Source organism: Falco biarmicus, chromosome 3 (genome assembly GCF_023638135.1).
Source record: "Falco biarmicus isolate bFalBia1 chromosome 3, bFalBia1.pri, whole genome shotgun sequence".
In the NCBI taxonomy this organism is placed as follows: domain Eukaryota; kingdom Metazoa; phylum Chordata; class Aves; order Falconiformes; family Falconidae; genus Falco; species Falco biarmicus.
The window spans coordinates 118947114-118964385 of record NC_079290.1 but is presented as its reverse complement, the minus strand read 5'-3'; the positions used below and the strand labels follow the sequence as shown (position 1 = coordinate 118964385).

The 17272-nt window shown below is 45.7% G+C and overlaps 2 protein-coding genes across 2 annotated transcripts; one reads left to right on the top strand and one right to left on the bottom strand.

Annotated features, from left to right (window-relative positions):
• The first annotated feature begins 796 nt into the window (after positions 1 to 796).
• Positions 797 to 12646, top strand: GNL2 (G protein nucleolar 2). The gene is made up of 16 exons (XM_056331671.1): positions 797 to 990; positions 1074 to 1158; positions 2279 to 2373; positions 2886 to 3025; positions 4131 to 4315; positions 4799 to 4865; positions 6164 to 6322; positions 6891 to 7004; positions 7803 to 7931; positions 8644 to 8748; positions 8859 to 9017; positions 9161 to 9268; positions 9620 to 10050; positions 10727 to 10806; positions 11535 to 11632; positions 12466 to 12646. Exons 1-16 carry the CDS (start codon positions 927 to 929, stop codon positions 12613 to 12615), a joined length of 2169 nt encoding a protein of 722 aa, XP_056187646.1. The 5' UTR covers positions 797 to 926; the 3' UTR covers positions 12616 to 12646.
• A 226-nt stretch (positions 12647 to 12872) lies between these two features.
• DNALI1 (dynein axonemal light intermediate chain 1) lies at positions 12873 to 17204 on the bottom strand. The gene is made up of 5 exons (XM_056331674.1): positions 16946 to 17204; positions 16704 to 16873; positions 15614 to 15792; positions 15159 to 15323; positions 12873 to 13631 (listed from the first exon to the last, which is right to left on the bottom strand). Exons 1-5 carry the CDS (start codon positions 17152 to 17154, stop codon positions 13596 to 13598), a joined length of 759 nt encoding a protein of 252 aa, XP_056187649.1. The 5' UTR covers positions 17155 to 17204; the 3' UTR covers positions 12873 to 13595.
• Positions 17205 to 17272: the final 68 nt, after the last annotated feature.

Genomic DNA, 17272 nt, shown 5'->3' with positions numbered 1-17272 from the left:
AGTCTTTAGACATATAATTTGCCTAAATTTAATTCAAGTTCCTGCACTGTCCATGGAATTCTTCACACATATATAAAAACGCCACCGTTCTAATTTCAAAAGGTCCTTGCCAGTAACCCAGAAAAAAACAACCCCGTGTGGCAACACACATCCCATCGCTGCCGCCCTGCTGCATACAAGCATGCTCCGCGACGCCAGCGCTCCCGCCAGCACCCCTGCACCACTGAGCCCCTTTGCTGACCGCATGCATTCATCTGCGAATGGAAAGAAGCATTAAAGCTAAGTGCCCAAGTGATTCTGATTATGCTTCTGTGAACAACAACATTGCACAAACAATGAGCGCTGCTGTGCCAGTGCCCTCGCTAGTACAGCCTCCCCTTCCCTTGGAACGGCCTGCGGTGCCCCTGCCGTGCCAGGCCGCAGCCCCGGCCAGGCGGTGCGGCCCGGGCGAGGCAGAGCCGGTGACTGAGCCCCCCGCCAAGCACGGCGCCCCGCAGCCCCCCGACCCTCGGCCGGCCCGGAGCCCCCCGCCCCCCTCGGCCCGCCGGGCCCGCAGCGCCCCGCGGCACAGGCGGCCCGGGCTGCCCCGCTAGCTGCCCCCGCGGCGTGACGCCGAGCCGGGGCGGGGGACCGGGAAGCCCGGGGGGACCGCGGGGCACCGGGGGGATGTGGGGGGGACCGGGGCCGCCTCATGCGTTGCATTGGCGACCGGGGGGCACACGTGGTGAGCGGGGCACGCTGCTGCGCCTGCGCAGGCGGAAGACGGCCTTAGCGGAAGTGCGTCATGACGCTGACCCCCCGCACCGGAAGTGCTTGTGCCGGCGCTTCCAGCCCGGTGCTGTGCGTGTGGCGGAGCGGCCTCTTGGTTCCCCCCGGTCCGGCTGTGACCGCTGCCCGGCCCTGCGCAGGGGGCTCCGCTCAGCACCATGGTGAAGCCACGCTATAAGGGCCGTAGCACCATCAACCCCTCCCGCGCCAGCACCAATCCCGGTACGTGCAGGGTCGCCGTGCCGTGCCGGGCCAGGCCGTGCCGTGTCGGTCCGCCCCTGGCTGACGCTGTCTTGTCTCCGCAGATCGTGTGGAGGGCGCGGGAGGGAACAACATGCGGGACCGAGCCACCATCCGGCGCCTCAACATGTACCGGCAGAAGGAGCGGAGGTGAGCGCGGCCTGGCCGAGCCGCCCTCCCGGTGCGGCGGGACGCAGGCGGCTCCGTGTGCCCGCCCGGCCCTAGGCGGGGGGTGGTTTCCCGCGGGGCCGGGGTCTGGCCGGGCACGGCAGGGAGCGGGCACTGGTAACTGGGCCGTGCCCATCGGGAGCAGCCGTGCGGCCCCCGGTGCCCGCGCCTGCAGCCCGTGTGGCAGAGCAGGACCGCACTGGGGGCGGCTGGCCGGGCTCTGATGACAGAATGTCAGTTCCTGGCACGGAGCCACTCCTTCGTGTCTTCTCTAATACCATGAGCTGGGAAGCTCCACCAGGCCAGCGATGCGTATCAGGGAATACAGTTGGGAAACGTGATGCAGAACAGCCGACATGGTCTCATTGCAATGTCATGAACCCAGAACCGCCCAGAATTCCTTAATTTCCCACGACAGCATAACTTAAAAAGTTGCCTCAGAATGCCTGAATAGCGTGACTTCCATACGGCTCCTTTGCTGAGAGACACCCCTTAGCTCTGCTTGAGAATTGCTGGCTGCGGAGTAGCCCCCACCTTGTAAACATGTGTCTCTGCCATGTCGTAGATGCTGCAGGGGTTTCTGAGAGTCCTGGTTCAGATTAGCAGTTTTGTTTTGTTTTGCCAGATTGCACTTTGTTTTGAGACTGGAGAATATGTATTTTTAAAAATTACTAAATTTAAGCCAGGTCTCAACTTGGAAATCATCTTGTGATGAGTGTTCTGCACCAGCTGATGGGTAGAGCTGATTAAAAAGGTCCACATGAACCCGTGGGAGAGCAAGGTCGTGTTTACTGGGAAGTTGTCCTTTGGTGCTTTTTGCACCCCATTAAGCCATTCCTGGTCTGATGTAAACAGAAGAGTCTGATCAAGCTGGAGTGAGGCTTAGGAGCGTGCGCTGGCTGACGTTACTGCTTCTGTTCCAGTGTTTAAGTGAATTAGCCTTTACAGGTGGTACCATCCCCAGTGTCACTCTCAGGGGCACCAGTTCTAGTGAAGGGTTTTTCTGGATTTTGTGGATGAATTTTCTGGTCTAGCAAACAAAAGTGCTAGAGGAGTCAGTGCTGCCCCTGTGTATTTACATGTGTTCTCATTTCTTCCTTAGAAACAAGTATGGTAAAGTGATTAAGCCTCTACAGTATCAGTCAACAGTGGCACCAGGCACAGTTGCAAGAGTGGAACCAAATATTAAATGGTTTGGTGAGTGTATTTTTCAACTTTCAGACTAGGCAAGCTTAAAGACTGTCGAACTTTGTATTTTTGGAGGGTGTTTATTTTGGAATTGTGCTCTCGGTGATGTGTGGGATGGTTCCTGAAAATGAAGTTGAAGGACCCCTGCTGTAGGCATGAGTACGGGCTCACACTGTGCATGTACCTGCACTTCAGGTGTCTGCTTTCTGCGCACTCCTCTAAAGTGTGATTATTCTGTCTCCTTTGGTCATTTTCTGGGGTTTGCCCATGTGTGTGTGTGTTGTAGCCTACGTATGTTATGTGTCCTAGGGATAGTTTTAAAATTTGTTTTTAAGTGGTGGGGAAGAAAGGGATTGCCTTATTTATCCTAATTTGGGATTTGTCTCAAGTAAAATGCCATATTTTTTGTCACTGGTATTTTTGATTCCAGATGGAGTATTAATATTTTATTGGTGTACCTGGGGTCTCTGAAGTGGTTAAAATGAGGAATGGTCAGGTGCAATATTTATCTTTACATGCAGGAAATACTCGTGTGATCAAGCAATCATCCCTACAGAAGTTTCAAGAAGAGATGGAAACTGTCATGAAAGATCCTTACAGGGTGGTCATGAAGCAAAAAAAATTGCCGATGTCCCTGTTCTATGATCGGATTAAACCTCACGTGTGTATCACTCGTGTGTACGGGCTGAAAGCTGGGTTATGTGCACAGAGGTGTTGTCACTATTACTTACCTGGGCGATGGTGCAGTCTCTGTCCAGTCTGGTGAAATATTGTGTTCTGGAAGCACTGGGAGGGGCAGCTGGAGCGAATGACTTGAGGAAGGATGGTTTTGAGAGCCTGTTGCTGTGGACGTTGAATGTGAAGTCAAAGAAACAGTGTGTTATTTCCTTGTAGTTTGTGAGAAGATCTATTATTTACTAGAAATCCTCATTTTCCATTAGGAAACTTACTCTAATGCTTCCTAGGTTAGCGTACCTCCTTAGGATGACTGTAGCAGCTTGCCGCCTTATCTTCTAATGCTTCTAACAGCTCGTGTGACAGAGGGACCTCTTCTGAGGATGCTTCACACAGCAGACACTTCTGTGATGAATTTGAACTCAAATATGTGTTTATCTTGAATCAGAAATGCTTGTGCATGTAGCCGTCATTTCTAGTACACCAAGTTTTAGTTACTACCAGGTTTCTTTCATGATGTCTGAACTATTATGTTGGACTCATGCTATTTTTTCATGTGGAAACTTTCCAGGTTTATGTCATAAAAATTGTTACCTAAATAAAGGAAAAAGTTACAAGAAAGTAAAATGTGCGTTACAAAAACAAATTACTACTTTCAGCAATGAATTATATGTTGTTCCAAAAAAAGTTGGCATTCATTACAGGCTTTAAAATCTACAACTTTGATTGTAATTATCCCTGACAAAAATCTGTGAATTTGGCGAGATTTGTGCACTTGTTAGAAAAATAAGAAATGATCAAAGATAGCAGCTAAATTTTCATCATTGTAGCTTTAATTACATTTGACATAATTTATGGTGAAAGAACTGAAGCATAGTTCTTTGGCAAGTGCAGTGTGTTTTGTTGCTTATTAAATATCCACTCTTATATTTCTCAAAGATTAAGCTGGAAAACTCAAACATTGTTAGGAAAGTGCCTGTAACTCTTGTCACAGGTCACAGGGTTGTGTTGATCTAAGGTCTTGTTCATTGCGTGCCATGAGAGATGGAAAAAACAATGCTTGTTTTTCTTACCAACCTGTTTTTCGTCAGACTTCCAGAGTTCACATTCTTGACACAGAAACATTTGAAACAACATTTGGCCCCAAATCACAGAGGAAAAGACCAAATCTTTCTGCAAGTGATGTGCAGTCTCTGGTGGAGAATGCTGAAGCCTCATCAGGATCTTATGATCAGGGCAAGGACCGAGACCTCGTGACGGAAGACACTGGTGTAAGGTAAATAGAAGGGAGAATTTATTCATTGTTTACATTTCTGAAAAGCCAGCTTTATTTTTAAAGATGTATCTAGTACATCTATCAATGCTGTTACTGCATGAGGAGTAAGGAAAGTGAGATGAGCTGAATTTGGGACTTTTAAAATTCTGTTTTGTCCCTGTGTGTTTAACCAAACTGTTACTGCCATGAGACTCTTCTTTATTTGTGATTTGTTCTCTGTGGCTTGTCAGAATATCTCCAAACTCACATTTTGGGTTAGGTAAAAAACTGACTAGTGGCCAGATGGCAATCTTTGAAAGGGCACATGTTTGTAGGATCTTTCTGCAAATGGGTAGATTGAAGGGGGAGGATGGGGAGTGGGGCAGAATCCAGCTCTCTGTTACTTGGGCCTCATCTCCTCTTTTGTCTGTAAATGGCTTTAGAGAAAACAACACCGTAACCCTGTTATTGTGGTTGCTGATGTCTTTGGTAATCCGCTTTCAGAGATGAAGCACAAGAGGAAATATATAAGAAAGGACAGTCCAAAAGAATCTGGGGTGAGCTCTACAAGGTAAGCAATGTTTATAGAGTCATATCTGTCTTTCAGCCTTTACAAAGTCAGGTGCTTCACAGCGTTGGAAATCCTGTACAGTGACAACCAGAATAGCTCTGAAAACCATTTACTGCTCGGTTAGGGAAGCTTTGATACAATTGATCTCGCTGTAAAGTTTCTTAGAAACATTAAGTGACTTTCTTCATGCAGACTTGTTCCGAGTTTGTCATTCTCTTGCCTGCTTTCCTGTCAGCCTAGTTGAACTGTCTGACTTGAAACCATATACCCTTTCTTCAGTACTGATGGAGTACCTAAACACAAACAGAAAAAGCCAGCTGAAGAAGGGAGCAGAGATTCATTTTCACATCTCTGTGTGACTGAGCTTGATTCTTGAGCTCTTGTCCCCCTGGAACAGACATCCATAATATATCACGTAGAGACAGACTGGCAGAGTGAAGATATTCGTTTCCCTTGAATTCCTGGGGCTTCACCACAAATAAACCAGTCACATGCCCTTAAGTTTCTTGAGGCTAAAAACATCTGGCATGTTGATAGGGTTGTCTTTGGAGGGCTCTGACCCTCCGTTCCCTGTGAGCCACCGTGGCTGCTAGAGAAATGGAGACTAAGAATGAATTGAGGTTGTAAGAGCAGTTTGTATGTTCTCAGTGACTGCTAGGTGTGAAATTGCTTGACTTTTTGCTCTGAGTTTCTGAATGTAGCTTAAAACCTTTTCATTTAGATCTAAAAGTGCTGGGAATGATAGAGCAAAACAGATTTCAGTAAGACGCTGCCAAAAATGCAGGAAATAACTGAAACAAATTTGCTTGGCTTGAAGCAAGTCATAAAATGACAGCTCCCTGCTGTAGATGCTTAGTGGACTAACAGCAGGTTCCTACTTGGTTGTGTGTTTCATACTGATCCAGAAAACATACTTTATATCCTGATCCTTTATGAAATGGCAGAACTGAGTTGCTGCAGAATGGATGGGGAACATTGTTTTTGTCTACTGAAGCAATTAATTTTCCCGTTTGGGTGCAGTGTTTTCTTTCCCAAGTGCTACAAGCGTCTTCCTCCTGCATAAGAGTAGGTAAAAACTATTCAGCTGTCCAGCCTGAATTTGGATGGGACTTAGGAGGAGAGTGGATGATATTAGTCTGAGCTTCACTACTCTGTAGGGAAGTAACAGTTGTTTGTGAAGGATACGGGGGGGTTACAGATTAATGATGTAGTTCAGGAAATAATTATTTTTAATTTTGGAGTTATAGATGTCTTGCTTTCTGTAAAATCCTTTCCTTCTGCATGATTTTTTTTTTCAGGTGATAGACTCATCAGATGTTGTTGTTCAAGTTCTTGATGCCAGGGATCCCATGGGTACTCGCTCCCCTCATGTGGAATCTTATCTTAAAAAGGAGAAGCACTGGAAACATCTCATTTTTGTCCTGAACAAATGTGATCTTGTTCCTACCTGGGCTACTGTAAGCACAGTCCTGCCTGTTATTCCTTGGACCTTCTTTGTTCCTTTTGTAGCCTCTGGTTTAATTCTGTTGCCAGTCCTCTTGCTGGTCTCAAAGGGCATAATGTAACTGGGTCAATGGGAGCTCGCTGCTTGTCTGCTATAAAAGTAACAATTACAATGTAAATCTGTCCAAGTTTGGCTGAGTTGAGCAACACTCACCAGCCACAAATTCTCTACTTCCTCTGTCTGGATTTAACAGTTCAGCTGATGTCTCCAGAGTATGCTAAATGTTAGTCCGCTTAAGATCCATATCCACCACAGCTGGTTTGCTTTATATTGTTAAACTAATTAGTTTTAGCTAGCAGTGAAGGCATTTTTGGGAAATTGCTTGTCTTTTATAAAAACAATACGCAGTGCTTTTAGCTATTGGGTTGGTGAAATGCTTCAAAGGTTCTTACAGAGCAATTTTCATAGACAGTCACATTTGTGACCCAAGTGAAGATGCTGTGTACTTCTGCTCATAAGCAGATTGTTTCACCACCTCTGCAGCACAGGATCCCTAACTGAGTTAATGTTTTCCTCTTCAGAAGCGCTGGGTTGCTGTCCTTTCCCAGGAGTATCCAACACTCGCCTTTCACGCCAGCCTCACAAACCCTTTTGGCAAAGGTGCTTTCATACAGCTTTTAAGGCAGTTTGGAAAGGTACAGAAGAATTTGGGGGATTTGTATTGTTGTGTGCAGGGGCTGGAGTTATTTTTTTAGGGTGGAAACTTTTGTTTTGTTAGTGTTTGGGGTTCAGTGTGCTTCCCTATGGCCATTGTCAGCGAACATCTCCGTTAATAAAGCTCCCTTCTCTGGAGTTAAAAATGGAAAATATTCCTTCAAATATGTTCAAAGTGTTTGTCAAGCTGAGGAGATCCAGCAGGAGTGGGTTTGACCAGCAATCTCTGGCCTAGGTTTTGTGTAGACAGAGTATCCCACAGACACTCCTAGGTCTGATCAAGTGTGTAGAAGAAGGGAACATACCTCACACCAGTTCACGTCCTGCATGTACGCATATCCTCTTAAGGTGTTCTCCTTTTAAGTGTCTTTGTCTTTCCAAGAAAGGCACTTTCTGGTGTCTTTAGGTTAATTTTCACATCTGTATTCTTTACCCAGCTACATACTGTTGGTATTTGCTTGGTTTTTCAACCTAAATGGTTTCCAAATAAGGCATTCACAAGTAATTTTAGAGCAACTGGGAATGCGAGAGGTTCACTTCTTCCTTCTGAAGTAGCAGATATTTTCTTTGATCCTTGGAGTTTTTCGATGGCAAATTGGTTGTACCCTTACACATTTCTCCTGATAGAAAAAAGCTGATCTCATTTTTTGATCTGGTACTTTGGAGCCCCCTTTGCCTTCCAATATAGTGAGAACAGTAACTGCTCACATGCTCAGAACTGTAGTAGTAATTCTGTCTTTCTCTATGAGGTGTTAAAAAGATGCGTTATTTCTTAACAGTTACACTCTGACAAGAAACAGATCAGCGTGGGTTTCATTGGTTATCCGAACGTTGGCAAAAGCTCAGTGATCAATACATTACGGTCTAAGAAGGTCTGCAATGTGGCCCCTATTGCAGGTGAAACAAAGGTAGGAAGAGATCCCTACATTAAAGATAAAAAATAATTATGTCAATGCATTGTCAAAGGCAGATTTCATGTAAAATTAGGGTAACATGTTCAAGTCTAGCACTTGAACTGTACAGGCTACGTGACCCTGAGTCTGAGGGGTGGCTGATGGAGTTGTTGCTCTGGAGCACGGCTACTGGAAGCATTCCTGCGTCCCTGCTCTCCCTGGGCTGTAGTGCTGTGATCTGAATGCTCAGCCACCCTGGCTCAGGGTCTGTGCTCTCTTGAGTCACGTGATTGGGTATATTTGTGCTGTCAGGCTCTCCTAGTGCTTGAGGAACTCTTGTTCTTCAAGAATGTGGCAATAAACAAGAAGACAAAGTTATGGCAATCTTTGCTAGCCTGTGCCTTTTACCCCTAAATATCATTAAAGTTAAGGGTCATGGAAGAGGAAAACCACAGAATATTGTAGTTTGTTGTAACTGTAGTTTCTTCACCTTGGTGCTGTGAGTTCGTAGTTTGATGCAAACCTGTAGGGATAGTGTTGGCTGATCCAGAAGGAGCAAGGTGAGTACATCCTGGCTGCCGAACAAGAACACCAGGTTATATTCTGTTTCTGTGTGTTGATACCAAGTTCCTAAGATGACTCCTCTCTATTAACACTGTGCATTTAAAAAGCAAAACAGTGGGCTGTGTGGCAAGAGGTAACATGGGGATTTACTGATCTCTTTCAGGTGTGGCAATACATTACCTTGATGCGGCGGATTTTTCTCATCGACTGCCCGGGTGTAGTTTATCCATCTGGAGACACAGAAACAGACATCGTGCTGAAGGGAGTGGTATGTATCTGCACTAAACACTGGAGATTTTTTTCTGTTTTTAGTATGATGGGCTCAAAGAAATGAGTGCACGCTTTCCAAAGGGTTGATATTCTACCGTTTATTTTCAGGTTCAAGTTGAAAAGATTAAGAACCCTGAAGATCATATTAGTGCTGTGCTGGAAAGAGCCAAAGCAGAGTACATCAGAAAGACGTACAAAATTGATTCCTGGAAGGATACAGAAGACTTCCTTGAGAAACTTGCTTGTAGGACTGGAAAACTGCTGAAGGTGTGACAACTTTATTTGCAGGCCGGTAGAGCATGTGGCCTGTTACTGATTATGGGAAATATGAACGTTTCTGTTGCTTACAGGAAATGGGAAGGCAGTATGCCCTGCAGACGTGGACATAAATTGTTACTGGTTCCTTTCAGGGTGGTGAGCCTGATGTGCAAACCGTGAGCAAGATGGTTCTCAATGACTGGCAGAGGGGCAGAATTCCATTCTTTGTGAAGCCACCGAATGCAGAAACAGGTCCCCAGGTGAGAATGTGATGCTCGTGCCTCTTCTCACATATTACTCAGTTTTCCTCATGGTATTCACTGCTGCTTTTCCCAGAGTGCCATGTAACTTGGGCAGTGCGCATCTTGTCCTCTGCCCGAGCCTGGTGATTCAGATGATGCCCAATTGAATTTGGTGAGGACCAGGTAGCAATACCCTGTAAAGAGATGTCTGGGCCATTTGACAATCATCTGACTACCAGAAACATCAGTAATTATCATGTCATTGGCCTGTCATCTTAGGCTTTTTCCAAAGACATAAAATGAAAATTGCGCTCGAAGGTGGTGGAACAGATTTTGTGGATAATATATCCATCATTCTCTTTCTTGTAGCCTCCTGCACTGGAAGTAGCTATGACATCAAGCCAGGATAGTAACGAGGAGAAAATCTCTGAGTTGGTATCAAGTGTGGAGCCAGCAGAAGAGAAAAATAATATGGACACTGAAATTAAGCAACTCGTGGCACATGTTCGGCAGAACTTTGGGAGGATTAATGTGGCACCTCAGTTCTCAGAAGAAGACCTGGTTCCTGTAGATGTGCCAGGTTTTGATGAAACAGACAGTGATTTTTCTGGAGAGGAGGAGCAGGAAAAGGAGAAAGAGGAAAATGAGCAACGTCAGGATTCAGTAGAGGAGGAATCGCAGTTGGCTGTAGTAGGTGCCAAGGAGAGCTCTAAGGCAGTTCTTAAGGCTTTGGATGATAAGATTGCAAAATACAAAAAATTTCTGGACAAAGCCAAAGCCAAGAGATTCTCAGCAATAAGGTATATGAATCTGTTCAGCGACTTGGATATTTCGCAGGGGAGGGGGGAAAGGGTTAAAGTGATTCTGCTATAGTTTCACTCCATTTGTGACTTGCTTGACTGATTCCTCTGTGTTGCCAGACACCAGTTGCCACAGCTTATCTAGTTTAGCCATAAATATTTGAATTTGGCTAAGCAGCAGTTTGGTTTTGGAAGAGTCTTCCAAGAAGCCCTGTTTACCAGCATAACTAGTCCTCACTTTTGGAAAGCTGCCTCTTAAGCTATGGATTAGAAATCTGTTGGTATTCTGGGTAGCGATATTACATTGTTGGATCTCTGCTTGATGTTGGGCCCTTTCTTGAGCCATACCAAGGCCAGTGTCCTACCTGGATGTGCCTGCTGGCTCCCCGTGCATGTACAAGAGGATCCTAGCTCATGCACCATGCCCGCTTTTAGAAAAGCCCATCCGCCAGCTTTGTGAGGACTGAGATTTCAAGTTTGTTTTATTTTGTCCCTTTGTGCAGCACACAAGCCCAGTAACTCCAGAGGCAAGATTACTGTAATATGTTTTTTAGGTGCAAAGGCTGTGGTTTTGCTGCTGACACACTACTTGGATCTATTGCAGACTGATCACTTCTTGGAGATGGTGTCCTTTTGTGTTACAACATTCTTATGTTGCTTATTTTATCTTTTGTAGAATCCCTAAGCAGCTGAGTGAAAAAGTGTTTGCAAAATCCATGCAGAAGTCTGAAGAACCTAAAGAAACCGAAGACAGAGGTAAAATGACATTAGTAGATGTTCTTAATCTATATTTTGAAATCCTGTCAGCAGTAGAAGAGAGGGTTTAGGGGGAGAAGCATCCATTAGCACCTGATTGCAAGTTCTTTTTCCCCTAAAGCTATTTAAATCTTGCCATGGCTAACCTATAGGCTGCATGATGACCTTGCTGTAGCCTTTCGTTAGAACACCTGTCCCTATAAGACAACGTGTCCCTCTACTAGCGAAGGAGAATAAAGTGAAGACAAATGTTGCATTTCCAAAAGAATGATGCTGTGGGCAGAGTGCAGTCCGAGCAATTGCTGTTCTAGATGGGGTGATAGTACACGGAAGGGAGTGGAGGGGGTTTAGAAAATTTATATTATGAAAGCACAGAGGTACTTAAGGCTGTAGCATTTACTGTGGTGACTTCCAGAAGTCTGTGGCTTCCGTTTCAACAGTAGGTTTGATTAAAGGCAAAATCATGTGGGAGAAACCTATTCTGACAAGACTATGAAATCCTGGATTTCCGTGGGGCTTTAAGCAATCTGCTTCTCAGGAGCAGTTTGCATAGTAATAGGGAGTGATTCTCTGCTGAGGAACATGCATGTTGCTTAGGTAAAAGCTGTTAAAATACAACCAAAGGAATGCTTTGCTGGAGTAGATGGGCTGGTGACCTCTGTGTTAAGTTCTGCGAAGAGTTGCGTGTTCTGGAAGATGCCTGAGTATGTGATCTCTGCTCTTTGCAGGCAGCACAGAGAAAAAAAGGAAAAGGAAAGCAGAAGAGGAAGATGATGGTGATGATGATTTGGGTAAACAGCCTTGCAAGAAACTTACATCCAAAGAAGTAAGTGTAATTTCTTGTAGTTCAATAAGCATGGTAATAGAGCTGGCTTTTTTTATAGATAATTGCCCGTTGTTCCTTAAGAGCTTTTAGACTGGGCACTAGTAGGGGGGAGAGAGCGCAGGGACTGTAGCTCACATAGGGGGAGTACGAAGACAGGGTGACCTGCTGCTGATGTGAGATGGGGCAGTAGCACGTCCAGCTGAGCGCGGACCCATGGGGTTACCCAGCGGGTAACCGTGGCAGCGTTGAAGGGGTGAATCTGTTGCAGGTAACTGTTCTGCTTGCGGGGTTTGCATCCCCACTGGTGCTGTTGAGAGAGCAGGGGTCTAACTGCTGGGAGATGGGAGAACTTGGGACTACATGGGCAGCACTAGTCTGTCTTCAGACAGGAGCTGCTGCTGCTTTCTGTTCATGTTAGTCACATCTAAACAATTCTTCTAGAACAACTTAAAATACCAAGTGACATAGTCTGTAGGGTTTTGAAAGTGATTCGTAAGCAAACTTGTACAGCGAGGGCTGTTTGGAGTTTGCTGTGGACTGTTAGGACTGTCAGAGGGGAGCAGAAGAGTGAATCTTCTTATGAACGTTCTGTCACACCTTCCTTTAAAGACCTCTTATGTGACTGTGCACATCACGTTGTTTCTTATACCTTGATCACTACTTTTGTAAAGATTAAAGCATATCTTCCTCTAACATTTTAAAAGCAGAGGTGTAATATTTTGTTTGAAATAATTTTATTTAAGGAATGCAAAGTGAACAACATTTGAAAGAATGCAAACATTCAGGCTGTGGGGTACCGTGGACTTGCTAATGTGTTTTGTGTGTATTTGCAGAGACGACGAGCTGAGAGGCAGCAGCGCTCCAAGAAAGTTGGAGTCCGGTATTATGAAACTCACAACGTGAAAAATAAGAATAAGAACAAGAAAAAAACTGGCTTGGAGGGACAAAGATCAAAGCAGAAAAAATACAAACATAAGCAATAACTTCTTATTCTATTAAATTTTACATAAAACAGCTCTAGTATGCAGTGGCTTTTTTTAATATAAAACTTGTAGTTCCCATTCAAAGCCTAGTTTGACTTGTCTGTCTTGTTCCCAGGAGTAGCATCTCACTCTTTGTTTCTGCATCATCTGAAAGTTCTTTATGCAGTTGGAGATCAGGGTATTTCCACATCTCCATCTAAGGCCAGTAAACACTGCGCTGGCAAAACATATCCTGAAGTGTTACTCAGTGGTGGTGGGGTTTTTTTGGTTTGGGCTGGGTGGTTTTGTTTCTGGAAACTAACTTCATGGAGTTCTTCATATGACTACAGTGATATCTTTCCCATGTCTGCTTGCTGTGTATAACCAGCTACTTATACAGGTACCTCAAGTAAAGATTTCATTTGCTTCCCATGAGAAGTGGAATGGCATCATCCCCTTTGTTTCCTCTGAAATAACCACGTAGAGAGCTTTGGTGTTGTTCATAGGCTACTGCTGACGGCTCTGACAGGATTTTGAGGTACGACTTGCACATACTCAAGGAAATACCCTCCAAACACCCATCCAACAATTACCTGCAGTTTCATTCTTTGTGAATGTGACTTACATTTATTGTAGACACTTTGTATATGGTTTCTGAATTTTCTACATTTTCAAAGTAATAATGTTACAAAGATGTTTGCACATAAAAATGTTTTATTAGTTTATTGCTTTGAAGGTCACCTAGCATATTGCCTGCAGGCAATACCAGACAGGTTTGCTATTTAAGGAGTTAAATGCTGAGATGGCATTGAAAAGTGGGCGCAGTAATTAAGGTTTTGAATTTAAAATCTTCAAGAGAAAAAGAAACACAACTATGCTGCCTTCAGTTACTGGTAAGCAAAAATTCAAGATTGTTTTATGAAGATAAGTCTTTGTCACTAATTGCAAACTTCTTGCTCTGACAGCAATTCTGAGCACTGCCTGGAGGATAACAAAAAAATCTACTTATTTCGTGCAATGATGCTTTCAAGTTGGGCCTGAAAAACAAATGAGACAGTAAGTCAAATTAGATTCAACCTAAAAAATACACCCACATTGCTGTAAAGTGATAAATTGGTAGATATTCAAAGTGAGGAGCTCAGGGATGCTGCAATACTTCAAGAGAAGCAGGCCAGGTTTTTGTTGTGTGGTTGTTGTTTTTTTTTCCTAGCTATTCCGTTACTTACTACATGTTTTATAAATTAGCTTTTCATTCTTGGCATACACACTTGTTGCATTCTGAGAAGAAAAGAGCTGGCTTTGGTTCCATACAATGAAAGACTCATTTTTATAATGTAAAGCACTGAAGAGGAAATTAAATAAAAGCTGTTGAAACAGTGGTCTGAATTCTCTGATTTCAGGCTGGACTATGTTAGCTAAATTGAATATTTGGCTCTAACATTTGGAACACAAACTCTGACTCTGGGACAAAAGTAGCTGGGAACAGCAAGTTTCTCAGTTACTGAGACAACTTGACGCCCAATTAGTAGATTGATTGGAGAGCTACCCATGCTTAGGGAGCGTGTCGTGCACGGAACTTCCAGGACTCTTAGATTGTCCTCTTCCTAGAGCTGCCATCAAAATAAACTACAGCAGTGGTATACACACAGCTGTTACTTCAAGGAAGAAATACGGATTCAGTGGCAACACATACTTGGTCTAACAGCAATTCCATTTTACGCCCTAAAATACTTCAAGATGGCCTGAAGATGTTAATGGTTTACAAGGGAGAAACTGTAGGAACAGCAAATACGGAAAGCAGCTTGGTGTAAAGGAAATTGTTTTTAGCTCTAGCCAGAAATACTTAAGGTACATTTTTTCTTTACTCAAAAAGTGTGGGATTATTTCCTTTCAAAAGCTAAGTAGTGAGGAGCAACTCTGTTTTCACCAAAGCAGCTTGCACAAAAATACTGCTGTGATTATGCAGTCCCTCCTGCATAAGTACACGATTATTCTTACTAGGAAATAATTAATGTTAAATGGTGTGTTTTGTCATCAGGGAGTCAGCTTTAATGGCCAAAGGCAAAAAAATAAACCATCTTAATTTGCCTTTACTAGATTTTCTATATTGTAGTTGAGAAGGGGTGCTAACTATTATAACCTTATAGTCAAATTATGCAGAAATAGATTCCTGAGATATCAGCGAAGTTTGAAGCCTCTCCATTTGGGGTTCAGCTGCATGCACGTCATCATCTTCTCCAGCTGACTATAACAATCATTTTCTGAACAAATTCTGATCTCTCCCCGGCAAATGTGTGTATCTCTAGAATTCAGCTAATCTGACCTGATGTTTGCATCATGAGGTTTACTGGTAACAACCAGCTGCTGACTGAGCATGGAAGTAGAGAATGCAAAAGTGCTATTAACTCATGTCATTAAGAATTTAAAGAAAGTGGAATGTTAATACAATTGCACTGTAAGTGTAACACTTCTAGAACTATAAGCAGAAGGGTGCTTTTATATCTTTCTAATTACAAAATGAGAAGTTTTACCCTTGCTATTTGGAATTGAATTTTTTTACTAACCTTCAGCCGTTGATTCATTTGTTTCAGGAACTGAACCTCTTCAGCGTGTTTCTTTTCATCTATCTGTTGCCTTTCACGTTCACGTTTTTCAATAGCTTCACACGTGGCTTTCTGTTCACTCACTTGTCTTTCCAGCTCTCGCTTTTCCTCTTCTAACTCTGCAATCTTGGAAAAGAGTAGAGATATCTCAAGTTGTGTTTCTTACTAATCAATTTTCAGTTAAGATGGAACAAAGTTGTATGTTGCACAGTCTTCAAAGTGTTCCAGATAGAATAGCACATAACTTGGGAAGTGCAATTAGGCCCTAGGAAAACAATAAGACAAGTATTTTGATGATCTTTACTGCCATCCAGTGGAAATAGAAATAACCAATTTCATACAAAATGCTATATGTAACATCCTTCCGCAGTATCATGTGCAGAAAACTACATTATGGACTGAGCAGCCCAACTTACTCTTTTTTCCATGTCAGATTTGCCTTGTTCAGCTTGTAGTGCCTTCCGCATGCCGAACGCAACGCTGCTCTCGTACAATGTCTGATAAGCAGCAATTGTCATTTGGATTTCATCCCTGACTCGAAGCAGCAATAGTCCTCGCTCTGCGCAGTTAATTGTAGTTTCACGGATCAATTCATCTTTAAAGAAAGGTTACAACAGCCTAGTTAAAGTAGCTGCTGTACACTTACCCGGGAATGCTGGATACACACAGGCTCCAGTTTCTTGTCTTTTACCTAGTCTCTGTGCCACCAAAGCAACGCAGATTTACTACAGATGGTTGTAATTATTTTTTTTCTTACTTTACAGCTATAGCATCAGCACTAGCAGATAAAAGTGGAGTGGTGGTACAGAACCTATGGTAACAACAGTGATACCGCTCCACTAAAGCTATAACGGCAAACACCTAAACGTTTGTAATGATTTTTTTGCAGTTATTCGGACGCCTCCAGTAGAGTTCAGAGCCTCTAGAAGAATCCTGCTCAAACCACGGGCACACCTTTACCTGTCTTCTGAGTGTCAGCTCTGTGAGTAACGAGACAGGGTAAAATGCTCTGTATGAAAGCTGACAGCTGGGGTTAACGGTCGCAGCACGGCTGCTGGAAGGGCAGCCCTTGCCCCCTGCGGCCCCGTGTCAGCCTGATGGGCTGGTGCCAGCCCGATGGGCCGCTGTCAGCCCTGCTAGCCCAGTGTCGACCTGATGGGCCAGTGGCAGCCCTCCTGGCCTGCTGTCAGCCCCGTGACCTGGTATCGGCCCTGCGGCCTGGTGTGACCCCGATGGCCTGGTGTCAGCCCAGCCCGGTGGGGACTGAGGCTGTGTTAGCCCCATGGCCCAGCGTGACCTTGATGGGCCAGTGTCAGCCCTGCAGCCCGGTGTGACCCTGATGGGCTGTGTCGGCCCTGTGGCCCGCTGTCAGCCTGGCCCGGGGGCACGAGGCCGTGTCAGCCTTCGGCCCGGAGGGGTGCTGAGGGGGACGCGGCTCCGGGAGCTGCAGCCGGGTGGGAGAGGGTGAGGGGCGCCGCTCGCTGCCGTGGCGGGCGCGGCACTGACCGAAGCACTGCCCGTAGAGCTCCCTGCGCACCGGGCACAGGCCGGTCTCCCGCGCCTGCCGCTGCCGCAGCCGCCGGTCCAGCTGCTCCTGGAGATGGATGACATCCAGGCGGGTGCTGGGCGCGCTGGACACCTCCTGCACCCAGCGCTGCTGCTCCTCTTCCCACTCCCTGCCAGGAAAAGCACCGGGCGTTAAGGGCGGCCGCGGGCGCTGCCGGGCGCAGCCGGGCGCGGCCCCTCACCGCGGCGGCAGGATGGCGTTGAGGAGCTCCTGCGGCTGCTGGGCGGCCGCGGCCCCCGGCGTCCCCCTCAGCGGCCCGGGCTGCGGAGCGCGGGAGGCACTGGCCGCCGGCGGGCGGCCTGGCCCGGCCCCGGGGCAGCGCTTCTCCGTGCGGCGCCTGACGAGCACCGGCGGGTCATAGCGCAGCAGCGAGTCCGGCGGCGGGATCATGGCGGCCGCTGTTGCCGTGGCGACGGCGCCCGCCGCGGGGAGGGGGGGCAGCGCGCACGCGCGGGCCTGGCGCAGGCGCAGAAGCGGCCGGGGGCGCCCCCGGCGGAAGCGCTTCCGG

Excerpts from the sequence above, each read along its gene's own strand:
- GNL2 (XM_056331671.1), top strand. The coding sequence starts at position 927 with ATGGTGAAGCCACGCTATAAGGGCCGTAGCACCATCAACCCCTCCCGC. Across the intron at positions 8,749-8,858 it reads ACATCGTGCTGAAGGGAGTG|GTTCAAGTTGAAAAGATTAA; the intron begins GTATGTATCTGC and ends GTTTATTTTCAG. Across the intron at positions 10,807-11,534 it reads TAAAGAAACCGAAGACAGAG|GCAGCACAGAGAAAAAAAGG; the intron begins GTAAAATGACAT and ends TGCTCTTTGCAG.
- DNALI1 (XM_056331674.1), bottom strand. The coding sequence starts at position 17,154 with ATGATCCCGCCGCCGGACTCGCTGCTGCGCTATGACCCGCCGGTGCTC. Across the intron at positions 16,874-16,945 it reads AACGCCATCCTGCCGCCGCG|GGAGTGGGAAGAGGAGCAGC; the intron begins GTGAGGGGCCGC and ends TTTTCCTGGCAG. Across the intron at positions 15,793-16,703 it reads GCTCTACGGGCAGTGCTTCG|ATGAATTGATCCGTGAAACT; the intron begins GTCAGTGCCGCG and ends CTTTCTTTAAAG.